This window comes from Pongo pygmaeus, chromosome 20 (assembly GCF_028885625.2).
Source record: "Pongo pygmaeus isolate AG05252 chromosome 20, NHGRI_mPonPyg2-v2.0_pri, whole genome shotgun sequence".
Classification (NCBI taxonomy): domain Eukaryota; kingdom Metazoa; phylum Chordata; class Mammalia; order Primates; family Hominidae; genus Pongo; species Pongo pygmaeus.
Genome location: NC_072393.2, coordinates 42,507,714 through 42,531,268, shown reverse-complemented (window position 1 = coordinate 42,531,268; position 23,555 = coordinate 42,507,714). Strand labels below are relative to the sequence as shown.

At 40.1% G+C, this 23,555-nt stretch overlaps 1 protein-coding gene across 8 annotated transcripts in view; it reads left to right on the top strand.

The window, feature by feature from the left end:
- Positions 1–17,489, top strand: part of ZNF585A (zinc finger protein 585A) — a 69,949-nt gene extending 52,460 nt beyond the window's left edge. For all 8 annotated transcript variants that reach the window (XM_063657603.1, XM_054462390.2, XM_063657607.1 and 5 more), the window contains 3 exons: positions 8,752–8,878; positions 9,150–9,242; positions 11,493–17,489. In XM_063657603.1, coding sequence (XP_063513673.1) covers positions 8,752–8,878; positions 9,150–9,242; positions 11,493–13,510 — 2,238 coding nt within the window. In that variant the 3' untranslated portion in view covers positions 13,511–17,489. The remainder of the gene's footprint in view (positions 1–8,751; positions 8,879–9,149; positions 9,243–11,492) is intronic.
- Positions 17,490–23,555: the final 6,066 nt, after the last annotated feature.

Genomic DNA, 23,555 nt, shown 5'->3' with positions numbered 1-23,555 from the left:
ATTTTATTTCTAGGTTTTAAGATTTTCATTTTTTAACTTTACTTTTGGCCATGTGTGGTGGCTCACACTTGTAATTCCAGCACTTTGGGAGACTGAGGCGGGAGGATTGCTTGAGCCCATGAGTTTGAGACCAGCCTGCGCAACATAGTGAGACCCTGTCTCTACAACAAAAACCACAATTAACTGAGTGTGGTGGTGGGGTGCCTGTGATCCCAGCTACTTGGGAGGCTGAGATTGGAGGACTGCTTGAGCCTGTCAAGGCTGCAGTGAGCCACGACACTGCCACTACATCCAGCCTAGGTGACAGTGAGACCCTGCCTTGAAAACAAAAGCAAAAAACTTTACTTTTAATAAGATTAGGATTGCAGCATTGGAGAAATTTACTTTTAGAGAGATTATTACGGGTATTTCTTTGTTTTTTGTTTTGTTTTGGGATTGTTGCATAGGCACTTGAAAAGAAAAAAATTTGATAGCTTATCAATAAGATATATAGCTATGAGGTTTTTATAGTATTACTCATTTTTTTCTACTTTGTCTCAAGGAGCTGAGAGATATTATTAAAGTTTCCCACCACAAATGTATTTCTATCTATATTTTCCTATAGTTTTTTTTTTTTTTTTTTTTTTTTGGAGACAGAGTCTTGCTCTGTCACCCAGGCTGGAGTGCAGTGGTGCAATCTCGCCTCACTGCAAGCTCCGCCTCCTGGGTTCTCGCCATTCTCTTGCCTCAGCCTCCCGAGTAGCTGGGACTACAGGCGCCCGCCACCACGCCCGGCTAATTTTTTGTATTTTTAGTAGAGACGGGGTTTCACCGTGTTAGCCAGGATGGTCTCGATCTCCTGACCTCGTGATCCACCCGCCTCGGCCTCCCAAAGTTCTGGGATTATAGGTGTGAGCCACCACACGCAGTCTTTTTCCTATAGTTTTTGTTTATAAATTTTGATATTATGTAGTTTGGTGCACTGATAGTAAATACGGCATTCGAAACTCATTTCACATTGTGTCCTTGTTTAATATTTTTTCCCCTACAATTCGGCCCTATCTAATATTAAGGTGGAGGCTCTTATTTCTTTTCTGTTGGCAATTCCAGATATGCCTTTGGTCATCTTTTTAATGTCATCCTTTGGAGTTCTTGTGCTTTTTTTTTTTTTTTTTTTGTGGAAAGATGCATTGTATGTTATGCTTCTGATGTGGCTATTTTATAAATCTTTCACTATATACTCTACATTTGTGCTTTGTTTCTGTGTGTCTTCCATGTAATTTGGAATGTTTAGATTCTTTTTTGTTTTTTTGTGTGTGTGTGTGTCATCTTTATAATGTTAACTTCTTGAACTAAATATTCGAATCTACTCTTTAAGACAGTATTTATTAAATTTGTACGGTGAATAATGATAACAGTTCTACACTGCCACTTCAAGGATTCTTTTGTTCATTGGATGTTTTTATTAAACTCCTCTTATTTTGTTTTCTATTTTTCTTTAAAAAAAATCTTTATTTCCATCTCATGTTGCTCACTTGTCTTAATCTGCTCTTTGCCACCTTTTGTGTTTTTGCGGGGTCTTCTTATTTTTTTCAGGGAGACTTTTATTTTTGTGTCGCTTTTTTTTTTTTTTTTTTTACTTTTTTACTGAGTTCTGTTAATTTATTTTTCAGAAATTTATATCACTATATTCTTTGTCTGTTTTTCCATAAGTAGTTAATTGTTTTAGTGAATTCCTTGAATTCATGGAGGATATGATTTCTTCTGTTGTATGTCAATTTATTTCTAGTGTATTCCTCTTAATCTCCTCTCTTTTTTTTTTCATCCTTTTACTCATAGCATCTTTGTACATCAGGAGATGTTTATTGTCTTTGAATGAGGAGATTTCTTCCTGACAAGCTGTTTGTATAAGATCATTTGGTGAGGTGTCAAAACTCCATTCCAGCCTAACATGACATTGTCTTGATTCCCCATTAAATTTTTTGATGACATTAGTTTTGGGGGCTGGGGGTTCAGTGTGTGTAGGGTATGAATATGCAAGTGTAAATGTATGATGAAGAGAAAATTAGAGCACGCATATTCATTTCAGGTATATAGGGAACTTTTATTTTTGATTTAAGTTTATAGGTACGAGGGCAGGTTTGTTACATAGGTTAACTTGTATCATGGGGGTTTATTGTATAGACTTTTATCACCCAGGTATTAAGCCTAGTACCCATTAGTTATTTTTTTTGATCCTTTCCCTCCTTTCACCCTCCACTTTCCAAAAGGCCCCAGTGTGTGTTGTTCCCCTCTTTGTGTCCATGTGTTCTCATCATTTAGCTCCCACTTATAAGTTAGAACGTGTGGTATTTGGTTTCTGTTCCTGCATTAGTTTGCTAAGGATTGTCACCTCCAGCTCCATCCATGTTCCTGCAAAAGACATGATCTTATTCTCTTTTGTGGCTGCATAGTATTCCATGGTGTATATATAGACACCACATTTTCTTTATCCAGTTTATCACTGGATTTAGATTGATTCCATGTCTTTGCTATTGTGAATACTGCTGCAGAGAACATATGTGGGTATGTGTCTTTATAATACAATGATTTATATTCCTTTGGGTATATACCCAGTAACAGGATTGCTGGGTCAAATGGTATTTCTGTCTTTAGGTCTTTGAGGAATCGCCACACTGTCTTCCACAAGGCCTGAACTAATTTACACTCCCACCAACAGTGTATAAGCCTTCCTTTTAAGAAATGAAGATGTTGTAAGCCTCATAAACAGAATCAACACACATCACAAAGAAACAAATTTTAATCCCCGAACACAATTAAATGAATAAATTTAAAAAGTAGCTTTTAAGAATCATACTTTTAGGCCGGGCGTGGTGGCTCTCGCCTGTAATCCCATCACTTTGGGAGGCCCAGATGGGCAGATGACCTGAGGTCAGGAGTTCAAGACCGGCCTTGCCAACATGGTGAAATCCCATCTCAACTAAAAATAGAAAAATTAGCCAGGCGTGGTGCCTGGTGCCTGTAGTCTCAGCTACTTGGGAAGCTAAGACAGGAGAATCGCTTGAACCCGGGAGGCAGGGGTTGCAGTGAGCCGAGATTGCGCCACTGCACTGCAGCCTGGGTAACAGAGCGAGACTCCATCTCAAAAACAAACAAACAAAAAAGAATCATACTTTCAGATATTAATGATCACAAGTATCTTTAATACATTTCTGTCTCCAAGTTCTTCCTGTGTGCTCGTGCACTCTCCTGAATTCGGAGACCTGCTCATACATAACTTTTTTTTTCTTAGAATAAAGTAAGCTAGAGAAAAAAATGTTATTAAGAAAATCAAAAGGAAGAAATTTATATTTAATATTCATTAAGTGAAAGTGTATCATCATAAAGGTTTTTGTCTTTGTCATCTTCACATCTGAGCCGACTGAGGAGTAGGAGGAAAAGGAGAGTTTGGTTTTGCTGGCTCAGCTGGCAGAGGCGGAAGAGGAGGAGAAGGTGGAAGGGGTGGCAGGAGAGGCATGCACACTATATGTAACTTTTATTGAAAAAAATTCATGTATCTGTGGACTTGCGTAGTTCAAACCTGTGTTGTTCAGGGTCAACTACAATTTATATTCTCTCTCATCAATTGTGCAGTGAGTCTCTGATCTTCCAGTCTTGTCCATTCCCAAATGTTATGTATGTTTTGAAAATAATCTTTCTTAAGTAATATATATATTTCAGTTTTTTATTTCGAAATTATTGTAGATTCATAAGGAGTTAGAAAATATAGTACAAAGAGTTTCCCCATAAATTCCAGTTTATTGTGGTACGTGATTCTTTTTAGTGATTCTTGAATTCAATTTGCTGACATTTTGTTGGGAATGTTTGCATTTAAATTCATGAGAGCTATTGGCCTGTAGTTTTTTTGGGTTTTTTTGTTTTTTTTTTTTTGTTACCATGTTTGATTTTGACATTGGAGTAATACTGGACTTAAAAATATTAGTTTGGAAGTGTTTCTCCTCTTTTATTTTCTGGAAGAGATTATATAAAAATGACACATTCTTCTTTATAAGTTCGATAGAATTCTTTGGTAAAAGCTGAGTATGGTGGCATGTGCCTGTAGTCGCAGCTACTCAGAGGCTGAGGCAGGAGGATCGCTTGAGCCCAGGAGATCGAGGCTGCAGTGACCTATGATCACACCACTGCTCTTCAGCCTGGACGACAGAGCAAGATCGTGTCTCAAAAAAGAAATTAAAAAGAAGAAAAAAAAAGAATTATCTGGTAGAACTATCTGGTCTAGAGATTTCTTTTTCAGGAGCTTTTAAATTATAAATTTAAATTAATTTAATGGTCATAAGATTGTTTATCTTATCGATTTTCAAAGGTTTGAGTTTTGGTAGTTTGTGATGTTTGAGGAATTGGCTCATTTTTTCTAAGTTATTGAATTTATTAGCTTGGAGTGTTTATTTTTCTCATTGTATTTTAAATGGCTGCTGCATCTATAATGATATTTACTGTTTTATTCCTAATATTGGTGTCTTTTTATCTTTGCCAGTCTTGTTGACTAATAGACCAATCAGTGAATTTATCAGTTTTATTATTTTGTTTTCTAATAACTGGATTGTGTTACAATGATTTTTCTCTCTATCTTTTGTTTTCAGTTTTGTTGATTTCTACTTTTTAATATTTAGTTCCTTCTGCTTGCTTTTGAGTTCTTTTGATCTTCTTTTTCTAGTTATTTATTTATTTATTTATTTATTTATTTATTTATTTTTGAGGCAGGGTCTGGCTCTGTTGCCCAGGCTGGAGTGCAGTGGCGCCATCTCAGCTCACTGCATCCTCTGCCCTCCCAGGCTCAAGTGATTCTCCTGCCTCAGCCTCCCAAATAGCTGGGACCACAAGCACACACTACCACACCTGGCTAATTTTTGTATTATTGATCAAGATGGGGTTTTGCCATGTTTCCCAGGCTGATCTCGAACTCCTGGGCTCAAGCAATCCTCCCACTTCGGCCTCCCAAAGTGTTGGGATTACAGGAGTGAGCCACCATGTCTGGCCTCTTTTTCTAGTTTTTTGAGGTAGAAGCTTACATTATTGATTTGTAGCTTTTTCCCTTTTCTAATGTAATCCTTTAGTACTATAAATTTCCCTCAGCCTTGCTTTCCCTGCATCCCACAGATTTGATAGCTTGTATTTTTACTGTCTGTACGTAGAACTCTATGTATTTTAAATATTATTTTGGCGACGTCTTCTTTGACCTGTGGGTCATTAAAGAAGAGTGCTGTTAATTCTCAAATATTTTATGGGTTTTTTAGGTTGTTTTTGTTTGTTATTTTTTAATTTGCTTGGAGATTTTCTCTGTTTTGTTTCTGTTATTAATTTTTGTTTGATTCCCTTGTGAAACATACTTTGTATTGTTGTAATTCTTGTAAACTTGTTGAGGTTTGTTTCACAGCCTAGGGTATGGTTTATCATGCTCACTTTTCTATGGGTGCTTGAAAAGAATGTGCATTCTGCTGTTGTTTGTTGCAGCTGCCTTTTCTATAACCTTGATGATGTCCTGTCTAGTATTTTGATAAATTGCTAAGGTGAGGGAGGGGTATTCAAGTCCCTAGTATACTTTCTTTAAATGTATACAGCTCCACGTGGTAATAGGCATTCCTTTCATTGTGCAATTCCAAGTTAGATTTTTTAATTTGGAGGATCACGTATTTTGTTTTCAAAAAGCATTTTATTATGAAAAAATTTAAATATATGCAAAAGTAAAGATAATAGTATAAAGATCCCTTTCACCGATTGTCCCTGTCACCCAGTTTTCAGTCGTCATCAACATTTAAAGCCACATTATTTATATGCTCTGGATCCATGGATCCTTTTTTGTTTTGTTTTGTTTTTTGAGATGGAGTCTCGTTCTGTTGCCTAGGCTGGAGTGCGGTGGCACGACCTCAGCTCACTGTAATCTCCACCTCCTGGGTTCAAGTGATTCTCATGCCTCAGCCTCCTGGGTAGCTGGGATTATAGGTGTGTGCCACCACACCCAGCTAATTTTTGTATTTTTTGGTAGAGATGAGGTTTCTCCATGTTGGCCAGGCTGGTCTCAAACCCCCGACCTCAAGCAATTCACTTGCCTCAGCCTCCCAAAGTGCTGGGATTACAGGTGTGAGCCACCACACCTGGCCCATTGTGCCATTCTTACTTCATCTGAAACCGCCTCCCATTCAGCAGCTAGATTATTTTAAAGCAAATCTCAAACACCATGTTTTGTCTAAAAATACCTTGATATATATCTCAAAGAGATATGAATTCCTTTTTTCCTTTTTGTTTAGCATAACCAGTAAGCTAATGCCACACAACAAAATAACAGTAATTCCTTGATATCATCTAATACCCACCATTTGCATTTCTCTAAATTGTCATAAATATTTTTTTAAGATTGGTTCATTTTAATTAGGAGCGAAAGTCCACAAGTTACATTTGGTTAGTATGGCTCTTAAGTCTCTATTAATAAAGAAAATATTCCCTTCCATGTCCATTCTCTTGTAATTAACTTTTTGAAGAAGTGGGTCATTTGCTACCTTCTGAATTTAGCTGATGTCTTGGTCTTCATATTGTTCAGCATGTTTCACTCTCCTTCTCACTCCCGTGAATGACTTGTTAGATCTGGAGACTTGATGAGATAGGGGTTTGAATTTTATTTTTTGGCAAGAATACTTCATAAGTAGTGTAATGAAATTAATTACTACGCCATGTCAGCAGGCACATGACAGCTGGTTCGTGGATGCTGATGTTACTAGCTGATCTATCCATTGTACACTTCCCTTCGGCCTTTCAACTGAAACATTCCAACAGCCATTAATGATTATTGTCTAAATCTGTTATTTCGTTTGTAGTTATACATGGTGGTATTTTAATTTTATCCTAACTTCTTTATTTATCAGCTAGAATCATTCTATAAAAAACTTTTCCAGCCAGGCAAAGTAGCTCATGCCTGTAATCCCAGCACTTTGGGTGGCCGAGGCAGGTAGATCGTGAGGTCAGGAGATCGAGACCATCCTGGCCAGCATGGTGAAACCCTGTTTCTATTAAAAATACAAAAATTAGCCTGGTGTGGTGGCGGCGCCTGTAATCCCAGCTACTTGGGAGTCTGAGGCAGAGAATTGCTTGAACCCGGGAGGTGGAGGTTGCAGTGAGCCGAGATCACACCACTGCACTCTAGCCTGGGTGACAGAGTGAGACTCTTGTCTAAAAAAAAAAAAAGAACTTTTCCTCACCAGCTGTTTGGTTATCCTGTAATATAGAACTTAAAAAAAATTTAGATATAAATCTGATTACCTTAATTACCATTACTGAAAGTAAAAATTTCATACTTTGACCAAACTGTTTTTCCTATACCGCTTTTCTGACACATCAGACAGACTTCTCTCCATTTACATAAACCTGTTTGCTGTTCCCTAAACTCATGGTGTATTTTTCTATCTCTACACCTTTTATTCTTGTCTTTTCTGGGCATTGTCCCCTGCACCCCATATTCTGGGTTACACTTTGTATCTTCCAAGTTAAATTCCTCAGCTCTATGGAATGTAAACTTACTCCCTCATGTAAAATGTACTTTTTGTTTGTTTGGGCCCTCAGTGTGTTCCACATAAGACATCTACTTTTCAACACCTTAATGAATTTGTTATGTCTTCTTTTTCAAAAAACTTCAGTCTAATTTATTTTCCAAGTCTTTTAAGTTGCTAGAAGATTGGACACAATTATTTCTGTGTTCCCAGGGCTAGCATGAGGGCTAGTCCTAAATTGATCAGAAAGTGTATCGCAGGTCATTCATCCAGTTGCTAGGAAACTAAAACACATATTATTTCAATTGCCAGTTTTGAAAAATGAGTAATTGACTGACTATAGTACAGAACAAATAGCAGAAATTCTTGATAGGATTTCTGTGTTCCACAAAATATGTAAAACTAAATATTTAATAGGCACATATATAAAATATTTCTTAGAAATTTCTGGATTATACAGGTGTATACAGTTGTCAAAACTTTAAATGGTAAATTAAAGATTGGTGCATTTAATTGTATGTAAATTTTACCTAAAAAAAGTTAACATGTTTTACACCCTAGTTCATGATTTGCATTTTGAAGTATTAAGAGAGGCCAGGCGCGGTGGCTCACGCATGTAATCCCAGCACTTTGGGAGGCCGAAGCGGGTGGATCGCCTGAGGTCAGCAGTTCGAGACCAGCCTGGCCAACATGGCAAAACCCCGTGTCTACTATAAATATAAAAATTAGCCAGGCATGGTGGTGCATTCCTGTAATCCCAGCTACTCGGGAGGCTGAGGTAGGAGAAACGCTTGAACCTGGGAGGCGGAGGTTGCAGTGAGCCAAGATCATGCTATTGCACTCCAGCCTGGAAAACAGAGCGAGACTCTGTTTCAAAAAAAAAAAAAAAGAAAAATGAAGTGTTAGGAGGAAGTGTGGTGTCATCTGCAGCTTACTTTGAAATGTACAAAGAAGCAAGATGGATAGATAAAAGAATGGCTTAGATGTATGATAAAGCGAGTAAAGTGTTAATGATAGATCCTAGGTGGTAGTTATACATTTCTTACTGCACAATTATTTTAAATTGTCTGTATGTTTGAAAATTTTCATAATAAAGTATTAGAGAAATGGGAGTGAGTTTTTAAAAAGAGAATGTAAATTTAAAACAACAAGACCTGTATTCCATATTCCTAAATATAGTCTCTCCAACCCTCTAAGCTGACTGTGCACATTGAACAGGAATGTGCCCTTACAGGGATCAGTGTCCTTCAGGGATGTGGCTATCGATTTCAGCAGAGAGGAATGGCGGCACCTGGACCCTTCTCAGAGAAACCTGTACCGGGATGTGATGCTGGAGACCTACAGCCACCTGCTCTCAGTAGGTAAGCACAGTCACCTTGGTATCTGAAAGGAGGCTTCACTGAGAGTGTTTTCATTCTCAGTTGATGAATGCTGTCCACATCTTAAATAGGTGATGATTTTGTCCTTGATTTGTCTAGGATTCTTTATTTGTTTAGGGCACTCAGAATATTACCCTGAAAAGTTATGCTTACTTTTCTGAAGGAAAAATCCTCATCAAAGAATAAGAGATTATTGGTTGGGCCTTGAAACAGAATTAGCTGGACCCAGACCTTTATCATTTCCCATGAACAGGATATCAAGTTCCTGAAGCAGAGGTGGTCATGTTGGAGCAAGGAAAGGAACCATGGGCACTGCAGGGTGAGAGGCCACGTCAGAGCTGCCCAGGTGAGTGAAGCGAGTGTGACTCTGGTAGATGGGAGATGGGAGGAAATCTCAGCTGTCTTGAGAAACACCAACACCCTTGGAATACTATTAAGATGCTTTTTCTGGAAAGTTCTGAATGTTTTTGTATTGCTTGATGCCCCTTGGCCTCTCAGATCACTAAATGCATTCTCCCTGGATGACTTTTGTCATTTATTTTTTGTCACAGCCTGGGTCGCAGCCTGGGCTGTGCTGCCCAGGCTGGAGTGCAGTGGCATGCTTTGAGTTCACTACAACCTCCGCCTCCTGGGTTCAAGCGATTCTCGTGCCTCAGCCACCCAAGTAGCTGGGATCACAGGTGTGTGCCAGCCACCATGCCCAGCTAATCTTTGTATTTTTAGTAGAGGCAGGGTTTCACCATGTTGGCCAGGCTGGTCTCTAACACCTGACCTCAAGTGATCCACCCGTCTAGGCCCCGCAAAGGGCTGGGATTACAGGCATGAGCTACTGCGCCTGGTCGACCTTTGTCACTTCTGTGTTCTTCTTTGGCTCCATGGATTCTGAATCATGTGCCAGTCTCCCTCATTAAAGATCTTTCTTGGCCTGGCGTGGTGGCTCACGCCTGTAATCCCAGCACTTTGGGAGGCCGAGGTGGGCGGATCACAAGGTCAGGAGATCGAGATCATGGTGAAACCCCGTCTCTACTAAAAATACAAAAAATTAGCCGGGTGCGGTGGCGGACGCCTGTAGTCCCAGCTACTCGGGGGCTGAGGCAGGAGAATGGCGTGAACCTGGAGGCAGAGCTTGCAGTGAGCTGAGATCGCGCCACTGTACTCCAGCCTGGGCGACAGAGCGAGACTCCATCTCAAAAAAAAAAAAGATCTTTCTTTCTTGGTTGTGCTCATTTTCTCTAACATTCTTCTTTTCCCCTACATTCCCCATAGTCCTAGAGTCTTTCTTTAACCTTCAGACATTCACGGATCTGCTTTCTTTCAAAGTTACTCTGTGTCACACACTCCCACTCCTGCTAGTCACTTCTATTTCTTTTCTTTTTTCTTTTTTTTTCTTTCTTTCTTTCTTTTTTTTACTGTGAGATGCCTCAGAGCTTTCTGTCCAATCACCCTCTCTTTTTGTTTTCTGCAGAGGAGTGGCCATGAAATTTCTTACTTCTTCCCAGTCCTTCATGCCTGGATAAGCTGATGACTTGGGGGTCACTGTTACTTAATCTTTGGGATTATCTTTCTGCTGTGTTTAACATGATTAATCGCCCTTCCTGACCTTTTTTCCTGATGTTGCTTGAGTGATTCCACATTGACCGGGGTTCGTTTTTGTTGTTGTTGTTTTTGATTGCTTTATTTTTATAGTTTACCTGATGAGGTTTGTGTTTAATCATAGTCCTCAGTTTAAGACACACTATCACCATGAGTCTGGGTCAGGATTCTCTCTTATTTATTTTTTGATTTATTCCTTTTTCTCTTTCCCGCACACCCATTTTTCTGCCTGTCATAAGCTACCGTTTTATATGATGGAAACATTTTTGATTTCATGCATGTTGTAAGTGAATTAAGAGTTTGGATTGTTAGTTTATATGAATGATGCTGTGGTATATATGTGTTTTTTGCCTTTTTCCACATTTGTCCATGGTGTTATCTGTTCATCTAGTTTATTTCTTCTAACTGCTGAATTGTTTTCCAGAACGTTTCCTATCAAAACTATCACTGCCTTCCTCTTCACGTTACTCACCCTCACCCTTTTCTCTGTGTTCAGCCTGGATGAGTCATTTGTACCATATCCCCTAGCCTCTGCTAGCTGTTCTTTGAACTGAAATCACCTGTTTCTCATTTGAGCAGAGGAGTTTAGGTTTCAGACCTTATAGCAGGGAATCTCTGAAGAGGTTTCTTTCCATATTGAAAGAAAAGGTCATGATGAAAGTGATGTGAGATTCTATTTTATTCTAGAATAATTGTGACAGATTGGTGACAAATAGAGAGCTATCAGCAGAGAAAATAAATATCAAAATGATGTTGCTTTCATCAAGAAAATATTGACAACAAAGAGGCATTATGACTATAAGGATAGTAGAAAAATAATTCATGTGAACCCAAACATCATTTCTCCTCCCAAAAGACCCCATCAATATGCCTCATTTGGAAATGGTTTAAAGCATAATTTAGATTTATACAGTTGTAATAAAAATAATCCTTCAAAGAATGTTGAAAAGATTACCAAATTATAAAATGTCTTCTTATAGTAACCATGAGTGTATTCCAACAGGAAAGAAATTATGGGACCATAATCAATGTAGAAAAATCCTCAGTTATAAACAAGTATCCTCTCAACCTCAAAAAATGTATCCCGGGGAGAAACCTTATGAATGCGCTGAATTTGAAAAGATATTCACCCAGAAGTCACAGCTCAAAGTACACCTGAAAGTTCTTGCAGGTGAAAAGCTCTATGTATGCATTGAATGTGGGAAGGCTTTTGTACAGAAGCCAGAATTTATTATACACCAGAAAACCCATATGAGAGAGAAACCCTTTAAATGCAATGAATGTGGAAAATCCTTTTTTCAAGTATCGTCCCTCTTCAGGCATCAGAGAATTCATACCGGAGAGAAACTCTATGAATGCAGCCAATGTGGGAAAGGCTTCTCTTATAACTCAGATCTCAGTATACATGAGAAAATTCATACTGGAGAGAGACACCATGAATGCACTGACTGTGGCAAAGCGTTCACACAAAAGTCCACACTCAAGATGCATCAGAAAATCCATACAGGCGAGAGATCCTACATCTGTATTGAATGCGGACAGGCCTTCATCCAGAAAACTCATTTGATTGCACACCGAAGAATTCATACTGGAGAAAAACCATATGAGTGCAGTAACTGTGGCAAATCCTTCATTTCCAAATCACAACTTCAGGTACATCAACGTGTTCACACAAGAGTGAAACCCTATATATGTACCGAATATGGGAAGGTCTTCAGCAATAATTCCAACCTCATTACACATAAGAAAGTTCAAAGTAGAGAGAAATCTTCCATATGTACTGAGTGTGGGAAGGCCTTTACCTACAGGTCAGAGTTGATTATTCATCAGAGAATTCACACTGGAGAGAAACCTTATGCATGCAGTGACTGTGGAAAAGCCTTCACTCAGAAGTCAGCACTCACAGTGCATCAGAGAATTCATACAGGAGAAAAATCATATATATGCATGAAATGTGGACTGGCCTTCATTCAGAAGGCACACTTGATTGCACATCAAATCATTCATACTGGAGAGAAACCTTATAAATGTGGTCACTGTGGGAAATTGTTTACTTCCAAGTCACAACTCCATGTTCATAAACGAATTCACACAGGAGAAAAACCCTATATGTGCAATAAATGTGGGAAGGCATTCACCAACCGGTCAAATCTCATTACACATCAGAAAACTCATACAGGAGAGAAATCTTATATATGTTCCAAATGTGGAAAGGCCTTCACCCAGAGGTCAGACTTGATTACACATCAGAGAATCCATACTGGGGAGAAGCCTTATGAATGCAGTACTTGTGGAAAAGCCTTCACTCAGAAGTCACACCTCAATATACACCAGAAAATTCATACTGGAGAGAGACAGTATGAATGCCACGAATGTGGGAAAGCCTTCAACCAGAAATCAATACTCATTGTTCATCAGAAAATTCATACAGGAGAGAAACCCTATGTATGCACTGAGTGTGGAAGAGCTTTCATCCGCAAGTCAAACTTTATTACTCATCAAAGAATTCATACTGGAGAGAAGCCTTATGAATGCAGTGACTGTGGGAAATCCTTTACCTCCAAGTCTCAGCTCCTGGTGCATCAGCCACTTCACACAGGAGAGAAACCCTATGTGTGTGCCGAGTGTGGGAAGGCCTTTAGTGGCAGGTCAAATCTCAGTAAGCACCAGAAAACTCATACCGGAGAAAAGCCCTACATTTGTTCTGAATGTGGGAAGACCTTTCGACAGAAGTCAGAGTTGATTACACATCATAGAATTCATACTGGAGAGAAACCGTATGAGTGCAGTGACTGTGGGAAGTCTTTCACTAAAAAATCACAGCTCCAAGTGCATCAACGAATTCACACCGGAGAGAAGCCTTACGTGTGTGCTGAGTGTGGGAAGGCCTTTACGGACAGGTCAAATTTGAATAAACATCAGACAACACACACTGGAGACAAACCCTACAAGTGTGGCATCTGTGGGAAAGGCTTCGTTCAGAAATCAGTGTTCAGTGTCCATCAGAGCAACCACGCTTGAGAGAAACAGTGTGAGAAAACCCCACTGAGGGTTGGGTCTGATTGTACACTGTTGCATGCATGCAGCAGAAAAATATGTATATTATTGTAAACAGAAATGACCACGTCAGAATGTCACACATGGCTGTTCTGGAGAGGGCCTCTGAGAAGGCACTGAATGAGGCGAGGGACCCTTCCTACACTGTCACCATCCCCAGTAAACCTTGGGGCATTATTCATACTGACAAGGAACCGAGTCAATTTGGTGAATAGGAAAAGCCTTCTCATGAAAACTACAATGGAACACTGTTACCAAATTCTTCATAAGAAAGATCATGTTATGGGAATGATAATCCTGTTTACTGTGGATTAGGTATAGTGCCAAGAAATTGAATGAGAAAACAACATAATACATAGTTATTTTGATAGTGATGAATCCTAAGTTATGTGAGTTGTTCGTTGTGGAACACATTGTGTAACAGACTCGTGGGTGTTTTTCTTTCTCGTTCGAATCTACCACAGTTGGTCATATCCAACCCTCCTTCGGTATTTCTATCAAGAAAGAGATGCTACAAAAAAAAAAAAAGAAAAAAACCTTTGTGTATACAGATGTAAACCTCAGAATGTATGTTGAGTCCCCACTGTCATCTAGCCCCAAGACTTGCAACCCCCCTCATTATCTCCCATGACTGCCTCTCAGCCTCACAGGCCCTCAGCACATTGTGTTTTGATCCGCAGCACAGTGTCGTGTGAACTCCCATCACCTTCAAGAAAGCTTCTGAGGTAAGAGTTTTCAGGTCATCTGGGACAACTTAAATCTCCCTTCTGCTGTCATAGTTCTTCCAACTCAGTTGCCTTTTTTTTTTCATTACTCATCACTGACTGGAAGCTTAGCATTTGGCTTCCTTAATGATGTGACTTTCATGTAACAGATTAATAACTTATATGAAAACGAACACAACCATATGTTTAGGGCCAGAAAGGGCCATGACGCCTGGCCATTTTTCCCATTTTACCTTACTCTTATGTGTGTCACACTTCATCATCACGCTCCAGAAATAGTTTCTGGAGATCTCCTCATTACCTCTTTTACAATCACCTCACTCCAGCATGATGTGTGTTACCTCCTCCCACTTGTGACAATGTCTAGTAAGGTCCACTCTCCATTCTGCGTGATGACCACTTATTACAACCCTCAGAATAGGGGACAGTGGTGTGCCCCTGCAATACAATGGTTACTATCTCCTGATACTTTTATTACACCTCTAGCAGGATGTCTTGTGATCCCCCTTATTGATTTTTCCCTCACAATGATGAACAATTATCTCCCATTACTCACCTAGCAGTATCTAATTTTCCCTAACACAGCGTGTGGGAATGCCCTCAATACGGTGGATGCTGTTAACTTCTTTCCTTCCCCTTAGGTAACGGCAGTGACTTACAATGAATCATAATGTCCACATTTCCCAACTGTATTTTGGAGCCTCTTCTGTCCCCTTCTTTATAGGACCCTAGTTTTAAAAAAAAAAAAACTAGCCCAATGTCTATTGATGCCCATTAATCACTAACACAGTGTCTGACCCCTCCGTTAAATTTTGATGGTATCTCTTGGCTCCCCGTTGTACTCTGTTAACTCAATGTCTGCTGATTCCCAATTTCCCATATTGCTTCATAAGGTTCCTTAGTCACCCTTGGCTACTGTACTTTCCCCAAGATTGCATCTCCATGTTTGCATGGTCATGATCCCTGGAAGATGTTGATGAGGATGAGGTCCCAGCCTCATAGACCTTTTCCTCTGAGTTCCCCGCAAGGCACAGTGGAATGATGGACCCAGGGTGGGCCAGGGATGATCTGGAGATCTCAGGAGACCACAAGCTGGGCTTCCTGTCTACTACGTGAGTAGTGGTGTGAGCAGAACAGTGAAAGCTGTCTATGTTGGTTCAAATTCTGGTGCCAACACTGATCCACTTAGGGACCCTCAGCCTGCCCAGAAACCTCCTCTGGGCCTCAGTTGTCTCACTTGTAAAATGGGATTATGGGAGAATGAAGTGACTTTTTTTGGGTCACATGATGGATGGGATCCGAGCCAGCAGGGCCCAATGACAGCATCCTGTTAATATTAGTCATCAGTCAACATAAGCCTCTGACTATCCTCTGTATGCCCAAGCCTCATGAAGGGAAACAATTTATTGTAAATGACTTTTGATTATTACTCATATATTTATTGTAACAATATTATAATACTTACATGTATATGTATATGCATATACCCATATATACGGAAGGCTTTATTTTTTAGAGTAGTTTTAGGTTCATAGCAAAATTGGGTAGAAATTACAGAGGTTTCCCATATATCCCCTAATCCACGTATGCATAGCCTCCCACATTATCAACACTCCTCTCAGAGTAGTATATTTGTTACAATTGGTGAACCTCCGCTGACACTCATTATCATCCCAAGTCTATAGGTTATATTAGGGTTCATCCTTGGTGTAACACCATAGAATGTGTCTTGTACTTTCTGTTTGTTGGAACTAGTGGATCATGGCATGTTTCCACTGTTATACACAGAGTAGTTTCACTGCCCTAAAAATCCTCTGTGTTCTGCCTGTCATCCCTTCATCTCCTCTAACCCTGGCAACATTTTTTCTGTCTCCATAGTTTTACCTTTGATCTTTTATATCATGTAGTTGAAATCATACAGTGTGTAGCCTTTTCAAATTGACTTCTTTCACTTAGTAATGTGGATTTCAGTTTCCTCCATGTCTTTTCATGGCTTGATAATGCATTTCTTTTTAGAGCCAAATTATGTTCCATTGTCTGGATGTTTATTTATTCACCTACTGAAGGACTGTTGGATGCTTCCAAGTTTTGGCAATGATGAGGAAAGCTGTTATAAATATCTGTGCAGGCTTTTTGTGTGGACATAACTGAAATATTTTTAAAGTTATATTTATTGAGGTATAATTTATATTCAGTAATAGTCACACTTTTTAGTGTAGAGTTCTGAGTTTTGACAGTTGTATCTAATCATGCAATCAACACCACAATCAAGATAGAAAACAGGTCCCTCACTTCCCTAATTTCTTTCTTATCCCTTTTTAGTCCCTTTTCCCACTCCCATCCCTTGGCAATCACCAGTCTATTTCCATCTCTATAGTTCTGCCTTTTCCATAATATTGTATAAGTGGAGTCCGTGTGTGTGTGTGTGTGTTTTGTATGTGTGTGCATATCTCCTTTTGAGTCGGAGTGCTTTCATTTAATGTGATGTATTTGAGATTCATCCATATGGTTATATGAAAAACAAATGGAAAATAAGGTGATGAAAAGATGCTTAACATCTTTAATTATCAGGAAAATGCAAATTAAATCACAATGAGATACTACTATAGAATGGCTTTTAGAATGGCTAAAAATGAAAAGGTGCCATAAATTGGCAAGAATACAGACCAATGGAAATTTTCATGCATTGCTTGTAGGAACGTAAAATGGTCTGTCCACTATGCGCAAAAGTTTGGCAGCTTCTTATACTATTAACCATACATTTATCATATGACTCAGCAACTCCACACTTAGGTATTTACCCTAGATGAAAGAAAAATTCTGTTTACATGAAAACCTACACTCAAATGTTCACAGCAATTGTATAATTGTCCAAATTAGGAAGTAACACAAATGTACATCAGTGGATGAGTGATTAAACAAATTGTGTACACCGATACTATGGAGGGCTGCTCAGACATAAAAAAATGATTTATTGACACTTACTACAACATGGATGAATCTCAAAAGTGCTGTTATATTTTACCATGTGATAACTTGAATTACATTTGATAAAAGTTTTATAAGTGTAAATAACTAGATTTATATATTTTAATTTTATATGTGCCTGTCATTACAAACTATAGAAAATTGTGTCTACAGTATGTTATATAGCATATTGTAATATTTATTACTGTACATTCCTTATGACAATAAAATAGTTTGTATTTTATATAATAGTACCTGTTTTATAGTATATATTTTATTTTATATGATTACCTAATTTTAATATTTTACATATCAAACTTTCACATAATATTTTGGTTATTTCTACTTTCACGTAGTTGCATTTAATGTTTGTAGTGTAAAGATATAACTACAATAAAAGAGGCCATAGGGTCTAGAGAGTCTGCGGTTGGAGTTAGTCAACATTTTTATTTGTCAGGCATCTCAATTCTGGCTGTTTTAACATCAAGGATCCTTTCTCTGGCTTTGGGCCTTTGCATTGACTGTTCTGAGAGTACTCTGCTTCTCCAGTGCCTGTGCATCTTGCTTTCCTCTTCCACCTTTGGAGTGCCTCTACCCCCATCTTATCCTGCCATTGAAGTAACACATCTGTAGGGTTCACTTGCTGCTCCCTTATTTTATACTATATTTGCATTGCAAATACTACTACTATCTGACCTGATTCAATATTCCTTTTCTTGGTTTCTCATCCCTCTTACCCACTGGACCATCAGCTTCATGAGACCCAGACTTTGTCTGTCTTGTTTCTGCTGTATCCCAGGCACCCAGCACGGTGCCAGCTCAAAGCAGACGCTCAGTACAAGCTTGTTAAATGGATGAATGAATAATAGCAATCATATCGAGGTTGACCAGATGCCCCACACAGATTGGTTACACGCGTGGGGAAGTTGGGGGTGGGTTCGGGTCCTCTAATTCAGGATTTAATGTCTCCTCCCAACGTGGTCCAGCACACCCAGCTCTAACTCCATGTCCGGGCTGAGTATCCTACCCACATACATTCCACACTGTTCACAAGATCTCCTAACTTAGCCTCCTCCTGGTCACAGTGGCAGGCCACGTAGAGGGGGAAAGGGAAGTAGTGGGGAATCCATAGGCAGGGGCCTATTCCCATCAGCAGTTACCCTATCACTTTCTATCCTGCACCCCATTGCCAGTGTCATCTGCCCCACCTCCTCCACTGGAGCAGCCACTGGAAAATATGGAACCCCAGGAGCAAGAGAAATGTGGCAGGGCTGAGGGTTCTGGGGCTCAGGCACCTTGTTGGATAATGGATGTGATGCAGTGTGGCAGATATTGACCCCATGGCCAAAGTCAGCTTAAAGCCAAGGTTGTCATGGACACTTCCCATAATGCCAGGATGAATCACACCCTCCACCCTCAGCTCTCAACTGGGCTACTAGTGCCAATGTGACTATTTTTTATTTTATTTTTTTGAGATGGAGTCTCCCTCTGTCGCCCAGGCTGGAGTGCAGTGGGACGATCTCGGCTCACTGCAACCTCCGCCTCCTAGGTTCAAGTGATTCTCCTGCCTCAGCTTCCAAGTAGCTGGGATTACAGGCATCCGCCGCCACACCCAGCTAATTTTTTGTATTTTTAGTAGAGACGGGGTTTCACCACGTTGGCCAGGATGGTCTCGATCTCCTGACCTCATGATTTGCCCACCTCGGCCACCCAAAGCATTGGGATTACAGGCCTGAGCCACCGCACCCAACCCAATGTGACTATTATTTATGGTATATCCTACCCCACCCCACCACACTCTACTCCACATTCCTCATACCATACCATACCATACACCATGCCATAGCATACCACTTACAGTTTTACTTAATTTTACAATTATATTGTTTCTATTAATGGTTTTAAATATAACCAACACAATTATATTTTATAACAAATATCAGAATCCTTGTCATTATTTATTATATGCCTCTAAATTATTAAGATATCATAAATAACAACATATCAATTCTGATGCTAAGAAATCCTCTGTCTCTGCTAGTTACTGCCACCTTCAGGTGTTTGTATTATATAAGCACAGTAGTCCCACCCCTGGGGTGATCTTTTCCACCCTCTGTGAAATCAGCACAATTAGGTTACATCCTTAGTGATTTTATTATGGTGTTATTTTAATATTTATTATAACAAGGAATACTGCTATTAAAACAAATTGTGTTCTCTGTTTACATTTGTGAAATAGGACAATATAAGAAGCACATTAGTACAATCATTTGAGTTATATTAAGTTTGTGCCTATAATAAATGCCAATCCTGAAAACCCATGGTGTGTTCTATTATATTGCAGAAAATGGGCACATTTACAATACAGTGTTGACTGTTGCTGTGGTCTAAATTTGTGCCTCCCCCACCAAATTTACATATTGAAATCAGTTTCCCATTGAGATAATATTAAGAGATGGAGTCTTTGGTAGGTGATTAGGTCATGAGGGCTTTGCTTTCAGGAATGCAATTCATGGCCTTACGAAATAGGGCTGGGGGGTTTCTTTTCCTTTCTGCTATGCGAGAACATGGCAAGTAGTCACCATCTATGAAGCAGACAACTCTCACCAGACACTGAATGTGTTGGCATCTTGATCTTGGACTTTTCAGCCACCAGAACTGTAAGCAATAAATTTGTCTTGTTTATAAATCCCCCAGCCTAGGGATTTTGTTATAGCATCCCAAACAGACTAGGACAACCATATTAATTATTTATCGCTATGTGGTGTAACATATTACTCAAAACTTAGTGGCATGACATAATAATAAACACTTATTCTCCCACATACTCTCTGAGGACTGGAAATCTAGGCACAGTTTAGCTAGGTGGTTCTGGCTCAGGAACTCTCATGAGGTTGCAGTCAGGATGTTGGCCAGAATTGCAGTCATCAGAAGGCTGACTGGAGCTAACTGGATCTGATTCTAAGCTCACATGACTATGAGCAGAAGGTGAAAGGCCTCAGTTTCTCACCACATGGAACCCACCATAAGAATACTTGAGTGTGTTCACCACATAGTGAATGTATTGGTTACAGTGGTCAGTCTATTTATCGTGAAAGAGGACTCTATGGAGTTTGAATACCAGGAGATAAGATTGATTGAGGGCAATCTTGGAGGCTGGCTACCACACTGACATTGTGGTCATTTGCATTTATGTTACCATTATCATTGCAATTGATACCACTGTTGACTAATGACAATCTTGCAACCCAGAGGGAAATAGTCCGCACGTTATAAGCTATTTGTGAAGCATAAATGATGTGGCACCCAGTACACAGTGCTAGTTGTGATGACAATAATGATGACAGCAAATTTTAGTTAAGTGTTTAATGTGCACCAGGCCATGTTCTGGGTTCATTCAATCCCCCTAATGCTTGAGATGAGCACAATTATTATACTCATTTCCCACACAAAGAATGTGTCACGGAGGAATAAAGGAATTTTCCAAGATCACAAAACTTGCAAATAGCACAGGGAAATTCAAACCCAGGCTGGCTGACTACAGAGTCCATTCTATTAACCCCTATGCAATGCTGCACCTGAAAGGCCATCATTAGTGTGATCACTCCCAGGCTTGGTTATAGTGTAATTATACTGTAGTTATAAAGTAATACAGTAGTAATAGTGTAGCCATAATACTTCTCCTGAGAAGGCTGGCTATTCCTGCATCCACACCCCATAGGAAGAGGACATTGTTAACATCATCATTATTATTATTATTTTAATATTATAACTCTGCCTATTATAACAATGACGAACACTTCAATCTTTCCATGATATGGCTTTATGTCTTCACTTATTCTCCTGGGAGTCTTTCCCTAAGATTTAGGAACTTAAAATCCTAAGCCACTCCCCGACTGAATGGACCCCCTTGTGGCCAAGGGGTCCCCAGAAAACTCTTTTTTTTTTTTGAGACAGAGTTTTGCTCTTGTTGCCCAGGCTGGAGTGCAGTGGCACGATCTTGGCTCACTGCAACCTCTGCCTCCTGGGTTCAAGGGATTCTCCTGCCTCAGCCTCTCGAGTAGCTGGGACTACAGGCATGTGCCACCACGCCCAGCTGATTTTGTATTTTTAGTAGAGACAGGGTTTCTCCATGTTGGTCAGGCTGGTCTTGAACTCCCGACCTCAGGTGATCTGGCTGCCTTGGCCTCCCAAAGTGCTGGGATTACAGGTGTAAAGCCACCGCGCCCGGCCCCAGAAAACTTTTAAATACTTAGTTCCCAGCCATGACAGGATGGAAGGTTAGACAGGCCTCATTATACCCCTCTCTTTCGTGGTTTAAATATAACAACTGACCAACATGAATGTTAAAACAGAGATCATAAGATTGACAGAACAGATGCTTTGTGGCAATAAGACATAAGCTGGACGCAAAGCCATGCCAGGCAAGGGATAGGTCACATCCCCCTACACTTAAGGAATAAATTATTTTCTGGCCGGGCACAGTGGCTCACGCCTGTAATCCCAGTACTTTGGTAGGCCAAGGCGGGAGGATCACCTGAGGTCAGGAGTTTGAGACCAGCCTGACCAACATGGAGAAACCCCATCTCTATTAAAAATACAAAATTAGCTGGGTGTGGTGGTGCATGCCTGTAATCCCAGCTACTCAGGAGGCTGAGGCAGGAGAATTGCTTGAACCTAGAAGGCAGAGGTTATGGTGAGGCAAAACTCCGTCTCAAAAAAAAAAAAAAAAAAAGAATAAAGTATGTTCTAACTGCCACAGGGGTTTTTTTTTTTTCCCTCTCTGGCAGCTAAACAAGCACTGGCCTCAACATAAACAATATTAAAACAATTTGCAGCTCCACCAGATGCTGACTGATCCCCACCCCCTATTCCACCAGCTATAACTATAGCTTTGACTGGACAAGAGACTAACTTCAGTAACTTTCTCCTGATGAAAAGACCACTGAGCACAGACTGGTCCTGGCTAGTATATACACACTGCGCACTTGTGTGGCTTCCTGACCTGAAAAGGCCTTTTGATGTATAGGACCTAATTGTAGTAAATTTAAATGTTGTGTCTCTACCCCAAAGTGAACATGCTTCATATGTCACACGCATGTTTGTTCAGTGTGTATGTGTCAGGACCACCTGTAGGAGGTAAAATAAATTAAAATGGGCTGGGTGCGGTGGCTCACGCCTGTAATCCCAGCCCTCTGGGAGGCCGAGGCGGGCAGATCAGGAGATCAGGAGATCGAGGCCCTCCTGGCTAACACGGTGAAACCCCGTCTCTACTAAAAATACACACACACACACACGCACAAAATTAGCTGGGTGTGATGGCACACACCTGTAGTCCTAGTTACCCGGGAGGCTGAGGCAGGAGAATTGCTTGAACCTGGGAGGCAGAGGTTGCAGTGAGCTGAGATCCCACCACTGCACTTCAGCCTGGGCTACAGAGCGAGACTCCATCTTAAAAAAGAAAAAAGTAACTAAAAAAAATTAAAATGAGTGCTGAGTTTGTATGTAAGGCAGGTGGAAGAGTCCTTGATTGTAAACATAAGCTTATGGTTCTGGGAATTGGCAGTCAGCTGCAGTCACTCAATGGAAGGCCACAGTGCGGAATGTCGGGAATATGGGGCAAGCTTCCCAGGTCTCAGCCAGGTGCTGTAATTTAAAGCTGTCTCTCCTGACTTTGGAATGATATTGCAGAATAAAAGTGATTCCATGCAGTCTCCAGCTTGGCCAAGAAGAAAAATGATTCATCTACAGTTGGAATGAGGGTCTCCCCCAATGGGAACTGAAAACTTCAAAGTAAAAGTAAGGAAGCTTCCAGAACCAAGGGTAGCTCCAAGCTTTTGAATGCTGAAGTTTTATAATCAGGAACCCTATCCACCCCTTGATGGTTGTGGTTAACATCACACATGTCAAAGGAGAGGAGTATCCTTTGGAGGGTGCTATGAACTAAACTGTGTCCCCCCAAAATTCAGAGGTTGAAGCCCTAACCCTCCATGTGGCTATTTTGGAGATAGAGCTTTTAGGAGGTAATTGAAGTTAATTAAGTTCATAAGGCTGGGATCCTCATCTGGTAGAATTGGTGGTCTTACAAAAATAGGAAGAGGGGCTCTCTCTCTCTGTCTCCTGCACCTAGGAAAAGCCATATGAGGACGTAGCAAGAAGGCAGCCCTCACCAAAAGCGGACCATGCTGGCACCTTATCTTGGACTTTCCAGCTTCCAGAACTGTGAGAAAATTAATTTTTGTTGTTAAGAAAATTAATTTTTATTCCATTTTGTTAAGCCACCGAGTATATGCAATTTTGTTATGGCATCCCAAGCT